At 42.5% G+C, this 19,852-nt stretch overlaps 1 protein-coding gene across 2 annotated transcripts in view; it reads left to right on the forward strand.

Annotated features, from left to right (window-relative positions):
• The first annotated feature begins 261 nt into the window (after positions 1-261).
• Positions 262-19,852, forward strand: part of Cnnm1 (cyclin and CBS domain divalent metal cation transport mediator 1) — a 58,913-nt gene continuing 39,322 nt past the window's right edge. For both annotated transcript variants that reach the window (XM_005407668.1, XM_005407669.1), the window contains exon 1: positions 262-1,894. In XM_005407668.1, coding sequence (XP_005407725.1) covers positions 337-1,894 — 1,558 coding nt within the window. In that variant the 5' untranslated portion in view covers positions 262-336. The remainder of the gene's footprint in view (positions 1,895-19,852) is intronic.

Genomic DNA, 19,852 nt, shown 5'->3' on the forward strand with positions numbered 1-19,852 from the left:
CGGTGGGGCGAGCTGCGAATTACCGCTGGGTAGGAGTTTGCGTAGGACTGATTTATTGCTGGAGTAGAAGGCCGTGCTCCAAGCCAAGCCTTCCCCAGGTTACAGTTATCTATACTGAAGTGCACCCAAGGCTTTGCGCGCGGTGGTGCTTCGCCCTCTCCATCCTCGGGAGGGGACTCCCCTCCCGGGCAGGTTCCGAGCCCCCGCAGCCTCCAGCCCACGCGCGCAGGGGCAGCACACGTGGCGAGCTGCCTGCGGCCGTGTCCCCGCTCCAGCTCCTCCTCCCGCTCTCGCTCGGCTCTCTGCAGTGTCACGTGCAGCCGCGCTGGGTGCAGGATGGCGGCGGCGGCGGCGGTGGGTGTCAGGCTGCGGGACTGCTGCAGCCGGGGCGCTGTGCTCCTGCTTTTCTTTTCTCTGTCTCCCCGACCCCCGGCCGCCGCTGCCTGGCTGCTGGGTCTGAGGCCGGAAGACACGGCTGGAGGCCGCGTGTCCCTAGAGGGAGGCACCCTGCGCGCGGCCGAAGGCACCAGCTTCCTCCTACGCGTTTATTTCCAGCCTGGGCCCCCGGCCCCCGCCGCGCCGGCGCCCGCACCCACCGTCTCCCCGGGGGAAAACAGCACCGGCGCCTGGGCCCCGCGGCTAGTGTTTATCGAGGAGCCCCCAGGCGGGAGCGGCGCGGCGACCAGCGCGCTCCCCACGCACGCCCCGGGACCTCAGCGCTGCCGCGAGCAGAGCGACTGGGCGTCCGACGTGGAGGTGCTGGGGCCCTTGCGCCCCGGGGGCGTGGCGGGCTCGGCCTTGGTGCAGGTGCGGGTGCGAGAGCTGCGCAAGGGCGAGGCGGAGCGCGGTGGGGCGGGCGGCGGGAAGCTCTTCTCGCTGTGCGCCTGGGATGGGCGCGCTTGGCACCACCACGGTGCCGCGGGCGGCTTCCTGCTGCGCGTCCGCCCGCGGCTCTACGGCCCGGGTGGGGACCTGCTGCCGCCCGCGTGGCTGCGGGCGCTCGGGGCGCTCCTGCTGCTGGCCCTGTCCGCCCTGTTCAGCGGCCTGCGCCTGAGCCTGCTCTCGCTGGACCCGGTGGAGTTACGGGTGCTGCGGAACAGTGGCTCGGCCGCCGAGCAGGAGCAGGCACGCCGCGTGCAGGCCGTACGCGGCAGGGGGACCCATCTGCTTTGCACCCTGCTCCTGGGCCAAGCCGGAGCCAACGCCGCCCTGGCCGGCTGGCTGTGCGCTTCACTGCCGCCGGGCGTCGGGGGCCCCGGGGAGGACTACAGCGAGGCGGGGGTTCATTTCCCGTGGCTGCCGGCGCTCGTGTGCACCGGCGCAGTGTTCCTGGGAGCCGAGATTTGCCCCTACTCGGTGTGCTCGCGGCATGGGCTGGCCATCGCCTCGCACAGTGTGTGCCTGACCAGGCTCCTGATGGCGGCCGCCTTCCCGGTGTGCTACCCGCTGGGGCGCCTGCTGGACTGGGCGCTACGTCAGGAGATCAGCACCTTCTACACGCGGGAGAAACTGCTGGAGACGCTGCGGGCTGCAGACCCCTATAGTGACCTGGTGAAGGAAGAGCTGAACATCATCCAGGGCGCCCTGGAGCTGCGCACCAAGGTGGTAGAGGAGGTGCTGACCCCCCTGGGGGACTGCTTCATGCTGCGTTCAGACGCGGTGCTCGACTTCGCCACTGTCTCCGAGATCCTTCGCAGCGGCTACACTCGCATCCCGGTGTACGAGGGCGACCAGAGGCACAACATTGTGGACATTCTGTTTGTCAAAGACTTGGCCTTTGTGGACCCCGACGACTGCACCCCGCTCCTTACCGTCACTCGCTTCTACAACCGGCCCCTACACTGCGTCTTCAATGATACCCGGCTGGACACAGTGCTGGAGGAGTTTAAAAAGGGTGAGCAGTGGTCATTTTTCTCTTCCAGCTTCCTTCCTTTTCAAAGGCCTTGACCTTTCATAACCATAGCTTCGAGTGCCCAAAGCAGTTTCTCTGCTGTGGTGCCCAAAACCCAAGGAACTCGCCTCTTGGCTTCCTGACTGTTTTCCTCTCACTACTCCCTACCTTCCCTCCATCTGACTGAGCCACAGGCTTCTTCCCTACTACTTGCTCATAAGCTGCACAATATTCTTCATTCATGCCGTTCAAACAGTATATTTTCAGGACCTATGAAGTGCCAGGTATTGTGTAGATTGGACTCAAGATAGCATTCGAACTTAATTGCTTCACTCCCCACCCATTCATTACGGGGGTCCCTCTGTAGACCAGCAGCCTTTGCTTTGAACTCCTCCCATTCTGGAAGCTCACCATTTCCAGAGCAAACTCCATTGCTGGACAGCTCCAGCTGCAGACAATGTTTTCCTCACCCAGAGCAGAAATGTATGCCTCCTGAGTCTCCTAGTTTTGCCCTTTGAGTAGGGTTAGAATAAGCCCTAGACACCTTGGACATTCTTCCCCATATTTAACTGACATCAACCATTCATTGAACAGACAAACTACCCATGTTGGGGATTAACAGTTAGCGAAGGCATTGGAATCCTTGTACTTCTGGGAACTCCCGCCCCATGAAATCACATAGATCTGGATCTGAGAAATTCAAGCTACGGAGAGGAAACCCTAGAAAACTTGTGTGTCCAAATGAGTGGGGTTTCCCTCAGCACAGCCGCCACCCCTCCCTAACCTCAAGCTTGCTGCTATAACAAAGCATATGACATGGTGACTTCCTGCCTGGGGTCTGTCTTCAGAAACTCCCTTTGGGGGCTGAATACAAATTTACTCAAGAAAAATCAGCCAGGATACTTTAGAGTCAGTCCTCTTGGCTTTATGTCTATCTGGTCCCCTGCTTCACCACATTTGACCCTGAAGAGCCCCTGGATGTTTTTAAAAATCAAATCTACTTTCAAGAGTAGATTGAAAACACCATTGAAATCATTCAAAAGACTACCTAACAGACCCAAACACAACTCTATAATTTGAGGGGCTGGGGATTTAGCTCAGTGGCAAAGCGCCTGCCTGGCAAGCGCAAGGTCGTGAGTTCGGTTCCCGGTACCGGGGAAAAACCAAAAAAAAAAAAAAAAAAAAAAACAACTCTATAATTTGAGAATAGTTGTTAGAATAAGTGTAGAACTTTCCAGAATGACTACTTTAAAGGAAGCACGTATTTGTACATGAGTTAACATGTTTTTCTTGCTCTCTCTGTCTCTCTCAACAGGGTTTTGCTATGAAGTTCAGGCTGGCCTTGACCTCACTTTGTAGCCCAGGCTGGCCTTGAACTTGCAGCAACCAGCCTTCTGTCTCAGCCTCCTGAATGCTGGGATTACAGGCATGCACCACCACCCCCAGGGAGTTGACATGTTTATTATAAACAAACCAATGACCTGACTTAGAATCAGTCCTCAAATGTAGCTAGCAGGACTCTCAGTTACGCGTTTTTAATGCATTTTTTTGTTTGTTCTTTACCTTCACAAGTAATCTTTAGGATCTCTTCTAGAGAGAAATCTGGGGTCTTCCTCCTGCCACAATATTTTAAAATTGTGTTAAATATCAACACACAGCCTGGGAAGGGAAGCAAGTATAAAAGACGTTCAGTGTCAGATCTGGAGAGAGAGCACCTCTAGACTTTGTGTTGATATCATGTGGCAAAGGGGAGGAAAATGTGAATATGGCAGTGCTGTTGCCTGATCTGGGCTACTGTCTCTCACTTTTTTTCTCCCTTGAATCCTTGCATTAATATTTCCCAATGCTCTCTGAGTTTCATCCATCAACTCATAGAATTATGCCTACATTTCCTGTACCGTACAAAAACAGGGTCTTGTATCTGGGCATAAAAGCTATGAAGACTCTGTATTAGTTTACTAGAGCTGCCGATATCCTACAGATTGGGGTGTTTAAACAACAGAAATTTGTTCTTACAGTTCTGGAGGCTAGAAGATCAAGCTGTCAGCATGTTCGGCTTCTTCTGAGGCCTTTCTCATTGGCTTATAGCTTGATGTCTTGCTGTATCTTGACGTGGGTCTTTCCTGTTTCCAGTGCATCCTTGTTGTGCCTTGTGCGTCCAAATTTCTTTTTCTTACTAGGACACCAGTCCGATTGGATGAGAGGCCAATCAAATGGGCTCATTTTAACATAATTAACCTTAAATGTGATAGTTAAGATAACAAGCAGTTTAAAAGTCTTATTTTCATGTGCTACAAGAAGATATTTTTAATGAAAGCCCTGTGAACTCAGTCATTCCTTTAGTATTTCTTTAGCATCTCTCCTCCATGCAACTTAGGCAACAGTGCTGACAAGACCGCCTCCAGGAAGTTAAGGTCTGTGCCACACAGTGTTGATAAGAGCCCTCTGCAGAAGCAGGAATTACTAACCTTTGTGCCCCCAGCACTTGCCACAGTGTCCTGCACACAGTAGACTGTTGAAAAAAGAATGATATTGATCTGAAAGAGTCCCTGGGAGCAATTTCCAAATCTTGTCTAAAATAGGTTTGTGTTCTATGAATACTCCACCATTAGGTAGATCTCTAAAGAAAATTCCAACAGTGAACACCATGGCTGGGAAGATACTTCCATGTCCTTGCAGAGCCTTACCACTTCCTCAGAGTGTAATCCATGAATCAGCACCATCAGTCTCACTTGGGAGGTTATTAGAAACTCAGAATTTCATGCCCCACCCTAAATCCACTGAATGAAAATCTGCATTTTAACAAGCCCTCAGACGGTTCATGTGTATATTAAAGTTTGAGAAGCATCATCTTTAGAGAGGCCTTCTTAACAGTGTTTTGGATATCTACTTAGGATAGAAGACAAGGAGTAAGGAACAAGCTGATTGAGTCAGGCTGCAGGCCACATGCTACAGTGGTCAATTTCTTTGAGTCATGATTGTGCCATGGATTAGGAGAGGAAAACCAAATTAAACTCCTTTACTTTAAAAATTAGCTCTCGGAGCTTATAACAGTTCTTCCATTTCCCTTACTTCTTGCACCTCAAGTAACTTAACCACCTAAACAAACCCCTCAGGAGGCAGAAGAGGAAAATCATTAATTAATAGGAGCAAGTTAGCCTTAATTGAGCAACAGCTCTGCCAGGCATTGCACCAAGCTCTTTACATACTCAGAACAACCTTCCAGGACAAATATTAACTCCATTTTACAGATTAAAAAACTAACTCTGATAGATAACATGATTTGCTGAACTTTCCATAGCTAATAACTGACTGAATTGTGACTGAACTAGGTTATAGGATCCCAAAGCCTGGGATTTTTTCCCCTGCTACTCTAGTCTTTTTCCTCCAACCTGGAATTCCCACCACTTACCAAACCAGCCTTTTCACCTCTAACCTGCTGTTCATGGCTGATTTACCTCCAGTTTGTGAGTCAGAAGTGTAGCTTTAATAATTAAAATGATCGCTGATGTGCATATTGCACTTTATGAAATGTTTCTGTCCACCTTTGATCCTTTACAAAAATCTCTGCATTTACAGGCTATATTAATAACCAGAAAGGTAATTTAGTCACCTAAGGTCATCACTCAGCTAGTATATTCCAAGACTCAGATTCAAATCTGGATCATGTGACTCCAAAGATCTTTGTCCACATGGAATTTTATCTCTATTCTTTTTTTTTTTAATCTCTATTCTTGATGAGTCACAGTTCTTTAGAAGTGAGGAAGGGGAGGATGACTTTTCCATTTGGGATGCTGGCTTCACTGAAAGGAACAGTGCTCTCTCCCTTGGACTGTGAGTTCCTTGAGAGCAGAGAATGTTGTTTACTTTGTAGTCACAGGAAAAGGACAGGGCCACCACTTCTGTGTGATGTAACTATAAATATTCATTTATTAACTGATTTTAAATAGCCAACTTATTTATTTCCATGTTTGAGTGAGGTGAACCCTAAATACAGAATAGTGTGCTTGCACTAACCATAACAAATACCTTCTCTTCCTTTTTCAAGGCCTCTATCCCAATTAGTGACATCCACTATCTCTCCAGTCCCCCAGGTTAGACACCTCTCCTTTACCACCCACACTCATCCTGCTATTTATTTTCTTAGTCTGGTTGGACGGCCATAGCAAAGTATTATAGACCAGATGGATTAAACAATGGAAATTTATTTTCTCATGGTTCTAGAGACTAGAAGTTCCAGGTTGAGGTTCTGGTCAGCTGAGTTTCTGGTGAGGGCTCTCTTCTTGGTTTGTAGATGGCTGCCTTCTCTCCATGTCCTCACATGGCCTTTCCTCAGGACATGTACAGTGGCAGCAGAGAGCTCTTGTCTCTCTTCTTAGAAAAGCACCAATCCTATTAGATTAGGGCCTACCCTTATTATTTCATTTAACCTTAACTACTTCCTTAAAGGCCCCCCTGGTGGTTGGGGCTTCAACCCATGAATTTGGTGGGAAATCACACATTCACTCCATAACAGTCACCAAAGTCCATTATTTCAATGGACAGGGCCACCAGTGCTGTGGAATGTAATTATAAATATTCATTTATTGAGTAACTGGTATATTACAATCATCAGTACTACACCTAAACTACCTCTTGAACCTACACATAAATGAGCCCACTATTTCTTCTAGTTCAGTTATTCATTGATTTTATTAACAAATAGTTACTGTGCACCTGGTGTATAGGCAGAGTGCAAAACACCAGTGTGATTCCTGTCTGCATGATTTCATGCTAATACAAGAAGCAGAAATTAAACAAATGGGATGATGATAAAGAGATACGCTTTGGTACCAGACTACCTGGGTTGATAGTGGCTTTGAGCAGATTGCTTAACTGTCTGTATCTGTCTTGTTAGCTGTGAATGAAGATAATAATAACATTTACTCATAAGGTAGTTTGAAATATTAAAACTATTGCTTTATGATTATTTAGAACTTATCATAAATGCTGTGTTAGCTATGATTATTAAATACAAACATAATCTATTATTCATTTGTCCAAATACCTCCTAAGAAGTTACACGTCTTGCAAATCAGTGCTGTCCAAGAGCCACTAAAATAATCTTCAGTAATGATGTTCTCTGCTAAAACCCTTCTGTGGCTTCTACTCCCTCAAGCCCTGTTAATCTGGGAACAGGGCTAGCACTGCTCACAGCCTGCTGCCTCCCTGGCCTCCAACCTCATCGCTCCCCCTCGCTGCCACAGCTCTTGGCTGCTGCAACCCTAAGTTCTACAGAGCATGAGGCTGGTTTTGTTTTTTTTTCCTTGTGCCTTTATTCACGGTGTACGCTTTGTTAGGAATATGCGTTACCCACTAATCCAGCTTTGGCTCCAGTTTTAACACTCAGCTCAGAGGCTGTCTCCTCTGGAACCTTTTCCTTAAGCCCCAATTTTGGCCAGCCTCCTTGTTCTATATATAGATCTCTCTTACAATTTTTTTTTTCAGTATTAGAGATTGAACCCAGTGCTTCACATAGACCTTCATTTTTTAATTTTGAGACAGGGTCTCACTAAGATACCTAGGCAGAACTCAAATTTATGATCTTCTTGCCTTAGCCTCCCAAGTGAGGCATGTACCAGGCATGTACCAGGCTCATTATCTCTGTTACGGACTTAACTTGTAATATCCATCTTTATTTGCAAGTGCCTTCCCCCGATGCTGTGAGCATGTGCAGGGCAATACCTATCTTTGTAACTCTAGCATTTAACAATGGCTATGGCATTTAGTAAATTTTCATTAAATATTTCTTGAAAGATTGAATAGATGACCGAAGGAATTAAACTGAAATACAGTAAATGGGAAGGATCTGCTGACCCGAGTAAATGCATTGTTAGTTTTCTCCACCCCAGTCTTTGTGGACTTTGCAGCAGGACAAAGCAAACTTTAAACGTCAGAAGAAAAATGATGCATCTTATTGTTTTTCACCCAGTTATTGCAAACATTCCTTTCTGGGTTCCAATTCTGTGCTAATGTTGGGTGCATGAGATACAAAACCTGCTCCCAAAAGGCCTAGAACCTAGTGCAGGAATAGTATTCTCCTTTGGAAGCTAGAAGACAGGATAGACTCACCTTTCCCTATGACTTCCGATAGTATTAAAATTTACAAGTCTCTTCTTGATATATGAGTAAGATGAACCTGTGCAAAGACCATTAAAATAGAAGTGCTGTAAAAGAAATGTAAACTCCAGTGGGAACGAGGAGGGTGGAGTACCTATGACTAGGTGCCATATTTTGGTGTTATAAAATTTTTAGTAGAGTTTATAAGCTATATACTTCATATAGAAACACAAAATATAAAACAGTAGAAAAGAGAACTAGGAAAATCATCTAAAGAGAATCATCTCATTATCATGAAATAACTCATTCTATTAGTATATTTAAAATATATTACACATAGAGTAGCCTTAATTAAATAAAGGGGAAAATTCATGATCCTACCATCATACACAAAACTAATACCTACAGTGTTTATCTCTTGTGATAGCACTGTTTTCATTGTGGTTTCTTCAGATATGAGTTCTGTAATTTGGGAAGCCTCATTTATAAAATAGAGCCTTTCCCCCCATAATAGATTATTTTTAAGAGAAAATCAGAACTGTATAGATAATAGAGGGAATGACTAAAGCTCTGCTCTGAATTCAAAGGCCTCTGAGTACTACAGCACCGGCAGTTAACTCAGTTAACCCTGCTGAGTTAGTAACACCATCTGCCCCAGCAAAAGACAACCCACATATGCTGGCACATTCTACCTATAGAGCATGGCTTTAAAATAGTCTACTGCAGTTTTTATATTCAGGCTTGACTTATTAATGTACTCATTCAAATATGTTTTGAACTCTGCTTTGGACTGGCATTGTACTAGACCTGGAAATACAGTGGTGACCAAGGCAGACAGTAACTAGCCATTATGGAGCTAAAACGAACCCTCTTTCCTTTCGAGTCTTTTTGGAAAGAATCTGTTGTCAAAAATATATCTAACCAGCCAGTAAGTGCTCCTGGCCCAGACATGCAATGCAATGTTTTCACTGATAAATGATCTGGTCAAAAAAGTCCATTTTTTTAATGCTCTAAATTCTAATGTGAGCCATTTCAGCAAGAAGACTGATCATTCCATTACATAATTCTGTAAAGACCTATCATTAGCGCTACATTCTTTGTCTTCCATACAAGAAAATAAAGCCTTACTTCTTACTCGAAGATACATTTCACTACTAAAATTAGACATAATACACTTTAACATATGTTAAACATTGCTAAGTAATTAGTAAGATTTAGAATGAGATATGTACTTTGTAAGAGGTAAAGCAAAACACAGTTAAAGCATACTCTGTTGTGTACAGGGAGGAAAAAAGAAACAAGAAAAAATGAAAATAATTAATTATGTCAGATGGTAAAGTTCTAGGCTTATTTTTCTTTCTTTAAAAATTTTCATTATGATTGTTATAATGCTTTTATGCACTATCCTTTTTCTTTTTCAGTCTGGCAAAAGAAATGCCAGACAACAATAGAATCTTTTTTTTTCTTTTCCCCCGGTACCGGGAATCGAACTCATGACCTTGCGCTTGCCAGGCAGGCGCTGTGCCACTGAACAATAGAATCTTGATCTGGAAGAAGCATTAAAGAACCTGAGAGAGAATCTAATTCACGTTTTTGTTTTGTGTTTAACTTTGCTTTCCAGGCCATCTCAGCCTTCATTGTCAGACATTCTTTTTTATCTAATCTAAATCCCACAGGCTACAGCTACATTTGATTTCCTCTTATCATCTGTCTTGAGTCTTTTATTTAAACAATATTATAGCTCACCTCAATTTCATGTTTTCACCACCAGATACATTTAGTTGTGTTCCTGACCTCCTTAAAGCATGGGATGTCTCTGAGAAGGGTCTGTGGACTTTCCTAATACTCTGTGAAACTGGCTTACCTCTATGTTGGTGTTTGGGGACTTGTAGGCCTTCAAAAACAAGATCTTTTTTTTTTTTTTCCCTGTTGTTCATTCCTTTCCAAATTGAGATTTTTTTCAAGCCCTCCCACCTTTCCTCCCTTCTATGTACTGATGGACATTATTCTGTTTCAGCCCTTCATAAGCACTGGGGAAACAAGGTGGACCGGACAGACCATCATTCCTGTCCTCCTGGAGCTTACAGTTGAGTGTGGAGTGAGATACTAACCAGCAGATAATTACAAATGGTTACAATTGACTTGGGGAAAAATTATAGAGAGCCCTAAGAGCATATAATAGGGGGTCCTGACCTGGTCTTGTGGGTAAGGGTGGAATCCTTTGAGCTGAACCCTAAAGGGAGTTGAGAAATTGTTGATGAGAACAAGAGCTCTTTGAGAGAAGGAAGTAGATTTGTGAAGGCCAGCAATGCCCTGCAGGGTTCCTGGGCTGTTGTTATATGTTAGGGAAAGCACCACCTCCACCAGCCAACCTTCCACTATACTGTCAACATCTGGGCAGTCTGGTAAGATGCACTGGGCACCATAGCCCTGGTGCACCAACTTGGACAGAAATGTGGGACTGAGAAGGGCTGTGATGGAAAGGGTAATATAAGCCAACCTGGGGTACAGGAAACGGCATCCAGAAAACATCTGTAGGTGAAAAGGAAGGAAAAGTAATTCCCTGGATGATCCTGGAAAACTTCTTTGAAGGAGCAGAATTTCTACTCAGTCTTGAAAGAAAAGGAGGGATCGGGCTCCACGGTTATGAAGTGAGAAAGCACTGCAGCCAGGCAGGACTCTGAGCTAGAATGATGAAGGAAGAATAGAGCCAGCACTGCGTGTGAATGCTGGTGAGGCACTACCGTAATACTGCTTTTCTCCCAGCATTATGGGGAATGGAATATAATGAAGTATTTGTCAAACAAAATTTTTATTCCCTTCAAATGCCAAAATGGTAGTTTTAACCATTTTTGATGGTGGTATTTCTAAAATATTTTATGCCCATTCCTGCCTTGCTTAATAAAGGGTTCTAAATATAATTTAACCTTTTCAGGATCATGGTCATGAGAAGGTGGCTATTTTGTGCTGTAATATAAAGCAGTTCTGTCTACTTCTTAAACTTTTTGTCCATCCTCTGGCTGTCAGCTAGTCGTTCTTTTGGTGTATGCCTCGGGCAAATCCCTCTCCCACAGTATTCTCCATAGAACCTCCTTTCTGCATTCATCTCACTCGCAGCTTCCATTTAACCAAACTAAGTAAACATACAAGTTGAGAATTATGTACTGGTATACGATAAATTTCAGTAAATATTGGTTGCATAAATGATTAACAGGCTTTGACCGGGAGACTGCAGTATGGAGCTGATAGACAGACGTGGTGGGATAGTTCTAGGACTGGGTTCATATTTGCTCAGGCAGATCTCCAGATAACGAGTTGTTACTTCTCTATTTTTGCAGTGTTGCTTAACAAGCCAAAGTGCCAACTGGCTTAAAGTCTAGTGACTAACAACTGTTTTTTCATGCGCTAGTGATGGTGGTTACCATGGTGCTCTGGATGACGCAGTTAGCTTTTTTTATAATTGCCCTTTAGTAGCTCAAGAAATTCTTCGGTGATACTACTTCTGATAAAGCCAAACTAGATAACAAAATAATGGCTACAAATCAGTGCCATTCTTTTTTATTTTTAATTAGAAAAGAGACAGTTTGGGTTTTCCAAGTCAGGGTGGTTGATGCTGGGTTAGTAGGAGAATATTTCTGTGTTTCTCTGCCTGATTTGGTAGAAAGTGATCGCTTATTTATATAGAAGCCAACTAGCATTTGTTAAGGTAGCTTTTTCTTATCTCATTCCAGTGGAGTTCTTCAGTATTAAGATATGAACATTAGGAATTCACAACCCTTTGTAAACACAAGAGGCTGTAATTGTTGGCATTGCTAAAAATCTGATATACAATATTACACATTATTTTTAAAAAGCACCCTATAAAGCCAAACTGTTTTTGCGGCACGAGACTGTTTAGACTGACTAAAACTATAGAATTTTAGAACCAGGAAGGAAACCTTGGAGATGATCTTGTCCCAAATTTTATTTTACTTATTTTTTATTTTATTCATTTATGTATGGATGGATATGGATCTTATTTGGCAATGGAAGGGCCTTTACATTGAGTTACATCCTCAGCCCTATTTTTATTTTTATTTTTTAAATTTTGAGACAGGGTCTAAGTTGCCCAGACTAGGCTTGAACCTATGATCATCCTGCCTCAGCCTCCCAAAGTACTGGGATCATAAGTATATGCTGCCGTACTTGGCTCCACGTTTTAGATTTAAAGTTCAGAAAACTGAAGCCCAGAAAAACAAATAATAAAAATAGTAATAGTAATCCCTCACAATTGCAAAGCCTTTAAATTAGATAGGATCTTTTCAAAATAGTAAGTCATTTTGTGTTCTCATTACTATATGGGCACCATTTTCTTAATTTTAAAGAAAAAAATTTCAAAACAAGATAATAGGAGAGTAACAATGGTTAATCATTGCATATTGTTATTTTTAAATTAATTACTCAGAGTATAAAATATCAGCATTTAATTGTCCAGTCAAGTGAATTGTCTGTAGTTAGTTGTCTTGTATAAGTCCTTTCTTTGATCCAGCTTATGTAAAATTAACTATACCTAAGAAGAAAACCTATGGAAAATTACTGACTGTGCATAGAGCCCAGGAGACCCAAAATGAGCTGTGGCAGGTTCAGTTCCCTAAGTTCCAATTTTGGTGCCATTGTTTATGAATCATCATATATTTTCATAGACAATTAGAAAAGACAAGCTATCTATCAAAAAATTATAGGAGCTTAATGCCAGGAAGAAGTTTAGAAATGATCCTTCCCGGTGCTGGTACATGTGACTGAGACTGAGAGCAACGTCACACATGCAGTGTTTGAGGGGTAGATCACATGGCATATATCTATACAGTGGACTACAGCTAAAAAAAACCCAAATGAAGGCGGGCTAGGTTATTAGTGCAGTCTTCCAAAATGGGATGGAGGCATGGAAAAGAGGACTATACACTTGCAACCTGGAAGGATGAAAAAGCTGAGACTACTTCACCTCTGCCTGCTCCTGCTCAATCTCCTTCACCGGTTCCTTCTATGTCATATCTGCTGGTATATCCTCAGTCCCTAGAACAATGCTCACATATTCAAATATTTGGTGGTAGATGAATGCTGTATTTCTCTGACCCTAAGTGTTGGCGTGCCCCAGAGCACAGTAATAGATCTCTTCTGTGTCTGCTCTCACCCTCTTAATTATTTCATTCTTTCTCCAAAATATACCATATCAACAACCTGAACTCCACACTAAATTCTTAACTGCCACTTGACATCTTTTCTTGAAAGTTTAGATGACATCTCTAACCTTTCCAAAGCTGAGCTACTGCATCCATAGCTGATGCCCAACACCTCAGAGGGAGGAGAAGGACCTGAACTGGAAGGGGAAAAGAAATTTCTGTCCCACCTCCCTGCACCCTTCACACAGTGTTTCCAAACTCCATTAGCTGCAGTTCTATTCTTCTCATTGTTCAGCCCAAACTTTCTCTTTTCTCTTTCACTCCCCATCCAGCCACTAAGGCAGACTCTGCCTTAAACATGTCTGGAGACTCTGACACGGTGACTCCACTCCCACACTGCCACCCAGTCTAAGCTGCCAGTTACCTCTCATCTGGGTTATTGCCACAACTTTTTATCAGGTCTCACTGCTGCCGCTGCTGTCCACTATGTGTTTATTCTTATATCAGCCAGAGTTCCTTTTAAAACAAATCAGACCATGTCACTTTTTGCAAATAAATAAATACAAACCAAAACCTATAGTGACTTGATGTCACTTAAGGTAAGATCCAACATCTTTAAAGGAGAATTTCCAGTCTCAGCCATAGCTGTACATTCCCATCCTTTACCTCCGTGACCTTCTCGCCCATCACCGTCTCCTCCCACATTCTGCAACAACCACACTGACCTTGCCATTCCTAAAGCACATCAGTTACTCTCCCAGCTTAGGCTCTTTGCATCTTGTTGCTCAAAGATGTTCCCCCAGACACACATGGGGCTTCCCATTTTAGTGTCTTCAGATCTTTTCAAACATCATCTTTTCAGGAATTTTCTCCCTCACCTCCCTACCTAAACTGTAGTACTGCTTGCTCATTACCATATAATTCTACATTGTTCTTCCCTAGTTTGCTTTCCCCTTAGAACTTTGTCTGCTATTCATCCTACTTATTTATTTGGTTTATCATTTCCTCCCAAATTATGTTGGGGATGAAGTTGCGCAGGAAAATGATCGTACCCATTTGGTTCATGCCTGCATGGTTAGTACCTAGAAGAGATCTTGGCATGTAGTGGGCACTCATAAACATGGAAAAAAGGAGGTGGAGGTTTTTGCTAAGTAGAAGGCAAAGGAAAAGAAGCTACGAGATGACTCTTGGGCTCCAACTCAGCATAAGTAAAAAGTCGATGGTTTCATTTAGTAAAGAAGGGACCAGCAGGGATAGTGAGTCTTCAAGATCTTGATCATTTGATATGTGATTTTCGAGACAAGGGGCAACTCAGAAAATGTCTCAAGTGGGAAGAGAGTTCAAAATAGACACTGGTGTTAAGATAGAAATCTAGTTCTCAGGAGAGAGGTAATGGTGATATTTAAAATGATAACCTCTGCTGGAACCTTTAGTCAAAAGGAAGAAAGAGGGACAGAAGATCAAAGAATGGGGCAGAGAAATAGCCCACTGAAATTATCTGAAGTTTAAACATCCCATACAGATCATTGAGATCAGAATTTCTGTGAGTGAGACATAGCTACCAACAGGTTTTAAGGCTCCCCCGGTGATTCCAACATGTAGTTGGGGTTAAGAGTCACTGAGCTAGAGTCTTTTCTGTTTACTTGTAGGTAAGGATTGAATAAAGAAATCCATGATTAAAATAGAAAAATACATGGTGCCTCAGTTCACAAACTTAGTTCTTTTCACAGTTCTGGTTACAAACCAAATTGGATGAGAACCAAATCAAATTCAAGGGTTAGGTCCAGGTTTTTTTTTTTTTTTTTTTTTTTTTTTTGTTTTTTTCCGGTACCGGGAACCGAACTCACGACCTTGTGCTTGCCAGGCAGGCGCTTTGCCGCTGAGCTAAATCCCCAGCCCCCAGGTCCAGTTTTGAACTTACGGGAAATTTGATTTGGTAGCTTTGACCAGTTCTCATAGTCAAATGTGGTTAGGAATCAACTGGAGATCTTGATGAACTGCAGGTGTTCTGACTCAGAGATTTGGGGTGAGGCCTGAATGCCTCCATCTCCCACAAACAGTGCTTCTATCCAACGACCAACAACCACATTTTGAGTAGTAACTGTCAAGGGTAGCGTTTCTCAGGATTTAATGTGCATACAAATACCATGGAGAGTTCATGATTGTAGGCTGTCTGGGCCCCACTTCAGTCTCAAGATCCTGATTCTATAGGTAGGAAGCGGGAATCCTACAACAAATGTTCACATGTTCATGCTGCTGCTCTGAGGAACACACTTGGTCCCAGAGTCCAGCCTAAGAAAGAAGAGGCACTCAGTGCTATCTGCCAAATGAACAGAAGATATTGCAGTGACCTAGAAGAACATAGCAAAAAGCACTGTATTTTACGAGGTGAAGGTCATAAGTGAGGAAACCATAAAATGATCTTTGCTTTCCTAAATTCTCTATTTCCAAGCAGTATGTCCTCCTCTTGGCCTCTATATTTTATCTTGGGAAAAATTACCTTACCAAAGTGCTGTAGCTATTTTTAAAAAGAGAGAGAGGAAACCAATCATTAGCTTTTTTTGGTTTCAAGGCATAGGAAATATGTTATCAGGATCTTTGCAAGCTCTCTGTAGGCTGTGCCTAAACCATCTACAACAGACAAGGCTATGTTTATTAACCACTTACCAGTCCAATTATTTAAATACAGGACACACTTTTTCATCAAATTTTATAACAGGAAAGATAAAAATGATAATTTTAACAATTTTATTCCATAATTTTCTGTGTATGGTGTGTCTTAAAACAAATACACAATGCAACATGACAATCTGGACAGTACTATCTCTTTCTGAATTCTTTTTGAATTATTGACTGTCTTTGAACAGCACACTTTACACTGTCGTGTTGGCATTTCCTTTTTTTCTCCGGGAGGTATAATTTCAATAAAATGTCTCCCCACTAAACATAACGGTGAAGACAGCAGTGATGGACGTGCTGGTTGTCCTTTCACTATCCCATTTTCAATAGGTCTATTAAACCTAATCTAAATTGTAAAAGACTTTTTGAACCCCCCCCTTGTTTTGAATAAATAACAAGCAAGTTTCATATTGTTTGGTCCAGAAGGTGCATAAATATTTTATAGTGACATTTTTCCCCACTTTTTGATTACAGGATAACTTGTTAGATGTTGATCACCTCTGTCAACACCATCTATAGAATTATTATAATCACTGACCACTATTGGAATTTTTTTAGTTTCATTTCTTCTTTCAATTCAATCATTGCTATATTATGAATATTTGACAATAAGGAGATGTCTGTTTGTTTATTCATTTCATAACAGACTTTTCCTCTCTGATATGCTGATATCTGTACATTTTTCAGTTTTTTCTTTTGCTAATCCTTTGACACTTCCTTCTTATTCAGTCTTAGAATCCCAAATATGTCCATTTGGTATTGTGAAAGGGTATCACCAAGTTCTGGAGAAGTATAAAAATTATATCAAATGTACTTATGATGAGTTTTTATTGATTGTAGCACAAAATTATAGGTTATTGTTCACAAATAAAATAAACACAAGTTAGGAAAAGAAAATAACCAGAACTTATTATTAGATTTCACTAGAAACAAACATCAAAGACAAATACAACATTCTAAATAAAAAGTAGGCAAAAATTAATCAGTGTAAGACTTACAAGGGGCTGGGGATCAACCTCAGTGGTGCAGCACCTGCCTGGCAAGCATGAGGTCCTGAGTTTAACTCCCTCCCAGTTCCCCCCCTCAAAATTAAAAAAAAAAAATTTTTTTTAAAGATTTATAAGTGTATCTCATGAAAACAAGAATTGACTGGTTGAAATGGCACCTGCCCAGACTACACTAGGGTTAGTTAGTATATGAGATGACTATTGTGGTTAAAGACCTTTGGGGCATATCTCAACTTCTTCAAAAAAAAAACTATAGTAAGATGTTGCTATCACTGCTGTACTTTTTTGTCTCTTTAAAGCAGGACTGCCAACATCATCAGTATTAAAATTTGGAGGTGGATAAGTCCTTGTTGTTGGGCCTATCTTGTGCACTATAGAATGTGTAGCCTCATCATTGTTTTTTGTTTTTTCGTACCGGGATTCAAACTCAGGACCTTGTGCTTGCCAGGCAGGCGCTTGTGCCGCTGAGCTATATCTCTGGCCCTCGTCACTGTTTTCTACCCACCAAATACCGGACTCAGTTTGTAACAACCAAAATTGTCCTCTAGACATTGTCAGGTGTTTTCTGGAGGACAAAATTCCCCCGCTCAGCCCCAATTGAGAATCACTCTTTCAAAGCAATGTCTGAAAATGTAATCTGTGTTGCACTTTGGATTTGTGTAACTGACACTAGAAACACCCTTTCAATTCTTGCGGTATTAGAAAAGATGAGTTTAACTTTTAATAGTGGGAAATATGATTCACCTGGACATGCCAGGAGCTTAATACTGCAGAACCTCACGTCTGTTGCAGAGGTGATTCATGTAAAAACCACAAAGAGACCCCTTCCCGAACTCAGGATTAAAAATTAGCAACTACCTTCTGCCCCATGTCAAAAACACCTTAACCACCCACATCACGTGAGAGAAATCATTAGCTTGCCACTACAACTACCCTTTGTTCCAGAGGGGCTTGGATTTGCTAAACATCTCAGTACTTGCTTCCCTTCCTCATAGGTCATCAGACAAATATATAAGTGTAAAAAGTATACCCATAAATGAGTGGTTTTCAAACATTAGCCTGACCCAAAGCCACCTGTGAAGCTTATTATAAACCACAGATCACCGAGCTGCATCTGCCTAGACTCTGATTCTCTAGTTCTGGGATGGGACCTGGGGACTTGCATTTATACCCAGTTCTTCAGTGATGGTGGTGCCACTGGTCCAGAAACCATACTCTGAGAACCATTACTATAAACCAAAATGATAATTCCCAACTTTGGCTGGTGCAATATTAGAATAACTGGAGAACATTTAAACTTTTTATGCCACTACTCCTCCCTGAACCAATGAAATAGGAATCTCTCAGTGTAGGATCCAATCCTTAAAATGCATTTAAAGCTTCTCAGGTGATTCTAATGTATAATCAGATGAAAAAGCATTGATCTAGTTCAGTGGTGGTGAACTTATGGCACACCTGATGTTTCTCTTTCAAAACAAAAGATATTAGTGTGTGAGTTGTTTTAAACTAAAATGCCAGTATTTGGGTTTAATTGCAGTATTGGCACTTTGTGATAAATAAGTGGGTTCTGGTTTGCAGTGTGGGCATTTGTCTCTAAATGGTCACCATCACTGATCTAGGTGAAATGCATTCCAAATCATTGGGAGTCAAGGGTCTTACCACGTGGTGCTGTTCAATAGAGGAAAGAGGGATCACCATAAATATCACTTAACTCTGGTGAGGTATGACTCAAACCTCTGATGCTTCATTGATGATAATTTCTCTAGTTCCAACCCAAACCATCTTAATATTGTGTTCCAAATAAGGGCCAACTATACCATAGGTGCATATTTTACTTTGTATCTCATTAGAGTGTGGGCAGGTTTGGAACTAGTATTATAAATTGTAGAGTGGGAGGAAATAGTCAAAACTTGAGGAAAGCAACCCCTCAAGGAAGGTTAAGGAGCCCACACCTGTTAGAAATCAAGGAAACACATTTAAGCAAACCATGCCATTAGCACAGGGCTGGGTTTCAGTTGATACTGGACATCAGGAACATGCGAGAGATGCAAACCAGATGTCAGAGCATCTGCAGGAAGTAGAAGTAGGAGATAGCAGTGAGTCGAGAGTAAAATATGCTTTTACTCATGGCAGATGTGGCCTTCATTTTTAGAAAGTGCGTTGCCATAAAACACAGTCTCCTTACCTTTCATCCCAACCCGTAGGTTTCCCACGGGTGTTCATTGGCACAGTAGTACACTCAAGGGCCATGTAAAAATGCTTCATGGAGTAGCATTCAACAGTTTTCTCTCTGAGGAGTTATCTCTTCCTCTGCTATATGTTAATGAGCTATAGTACCAATATATCCTTGGACTTAGCAGCATAAAGTTTGTCACTTTTACTATTTCTGGAAACTAGAAGGGTAACTCTTTTAGAGCCCAGTTGCTTTGATTTGTTTGAAGCTGTACAGAGCAAATTATTCAGCTTATTCTATTTCTCCGCATCTGAAATGTAGTGCAGCTTTGCTGTCCCACACATCATCTTGTTCGCATTGATGACCCCAGAGAAGCACTGTCCTTCCACATCTACAAAGAAAATGGGCATTGTGTGAGAGGGCACTGTTTCATGAAAGAAGTAAACTTATGTCAGAGTATGCACAAAGTCAGGTGGGGTGATGCACGCCTGTAATCCCCAGAACTATGGGAGGCTGAGGCAGGAAGATTACAAGTGCTAGTCCAGGCCAATTTAGTCACTTAGTGAGAAGCTCTCTCAAAATAAAAAATAAAATTAGGTGAGGATGTAGCTCAGTATGAAAGCCTTGGAGTCAATCCCCAGTACCATAAACAAAGAAGAATATGCATGTGTCTCAGTAGATTATAGAGGAAGCTGAGGAATATATCATTTCTGGTTCCCATGGTGGGGGATTCAAAAAGTTCTTAAAAGCATCTCACAAACTCCACACCTCTTTTTCTGTACTCTGTGTAAAGCCTTGTGAAGCCTATTGTGAAGTTCCATATAGGTGGTAATTATACATTATA

This window comes from Chinchilla lanigera, unplaced genomic scaffold, assembly GCF_000276665.1.
Source record: "Chinchilla lanigera isolate Chin_1 unplaced genomic scaffold, ChiLan1.0 scaffold00106, whole genome shotgun sequence".
Taxonomy (NCBI): Eukaryota; Metazoa; Chordata; class Mammalia; order Rodentia; family Chinchillidae; genus Chinchilla; species Chinchilla lanigera.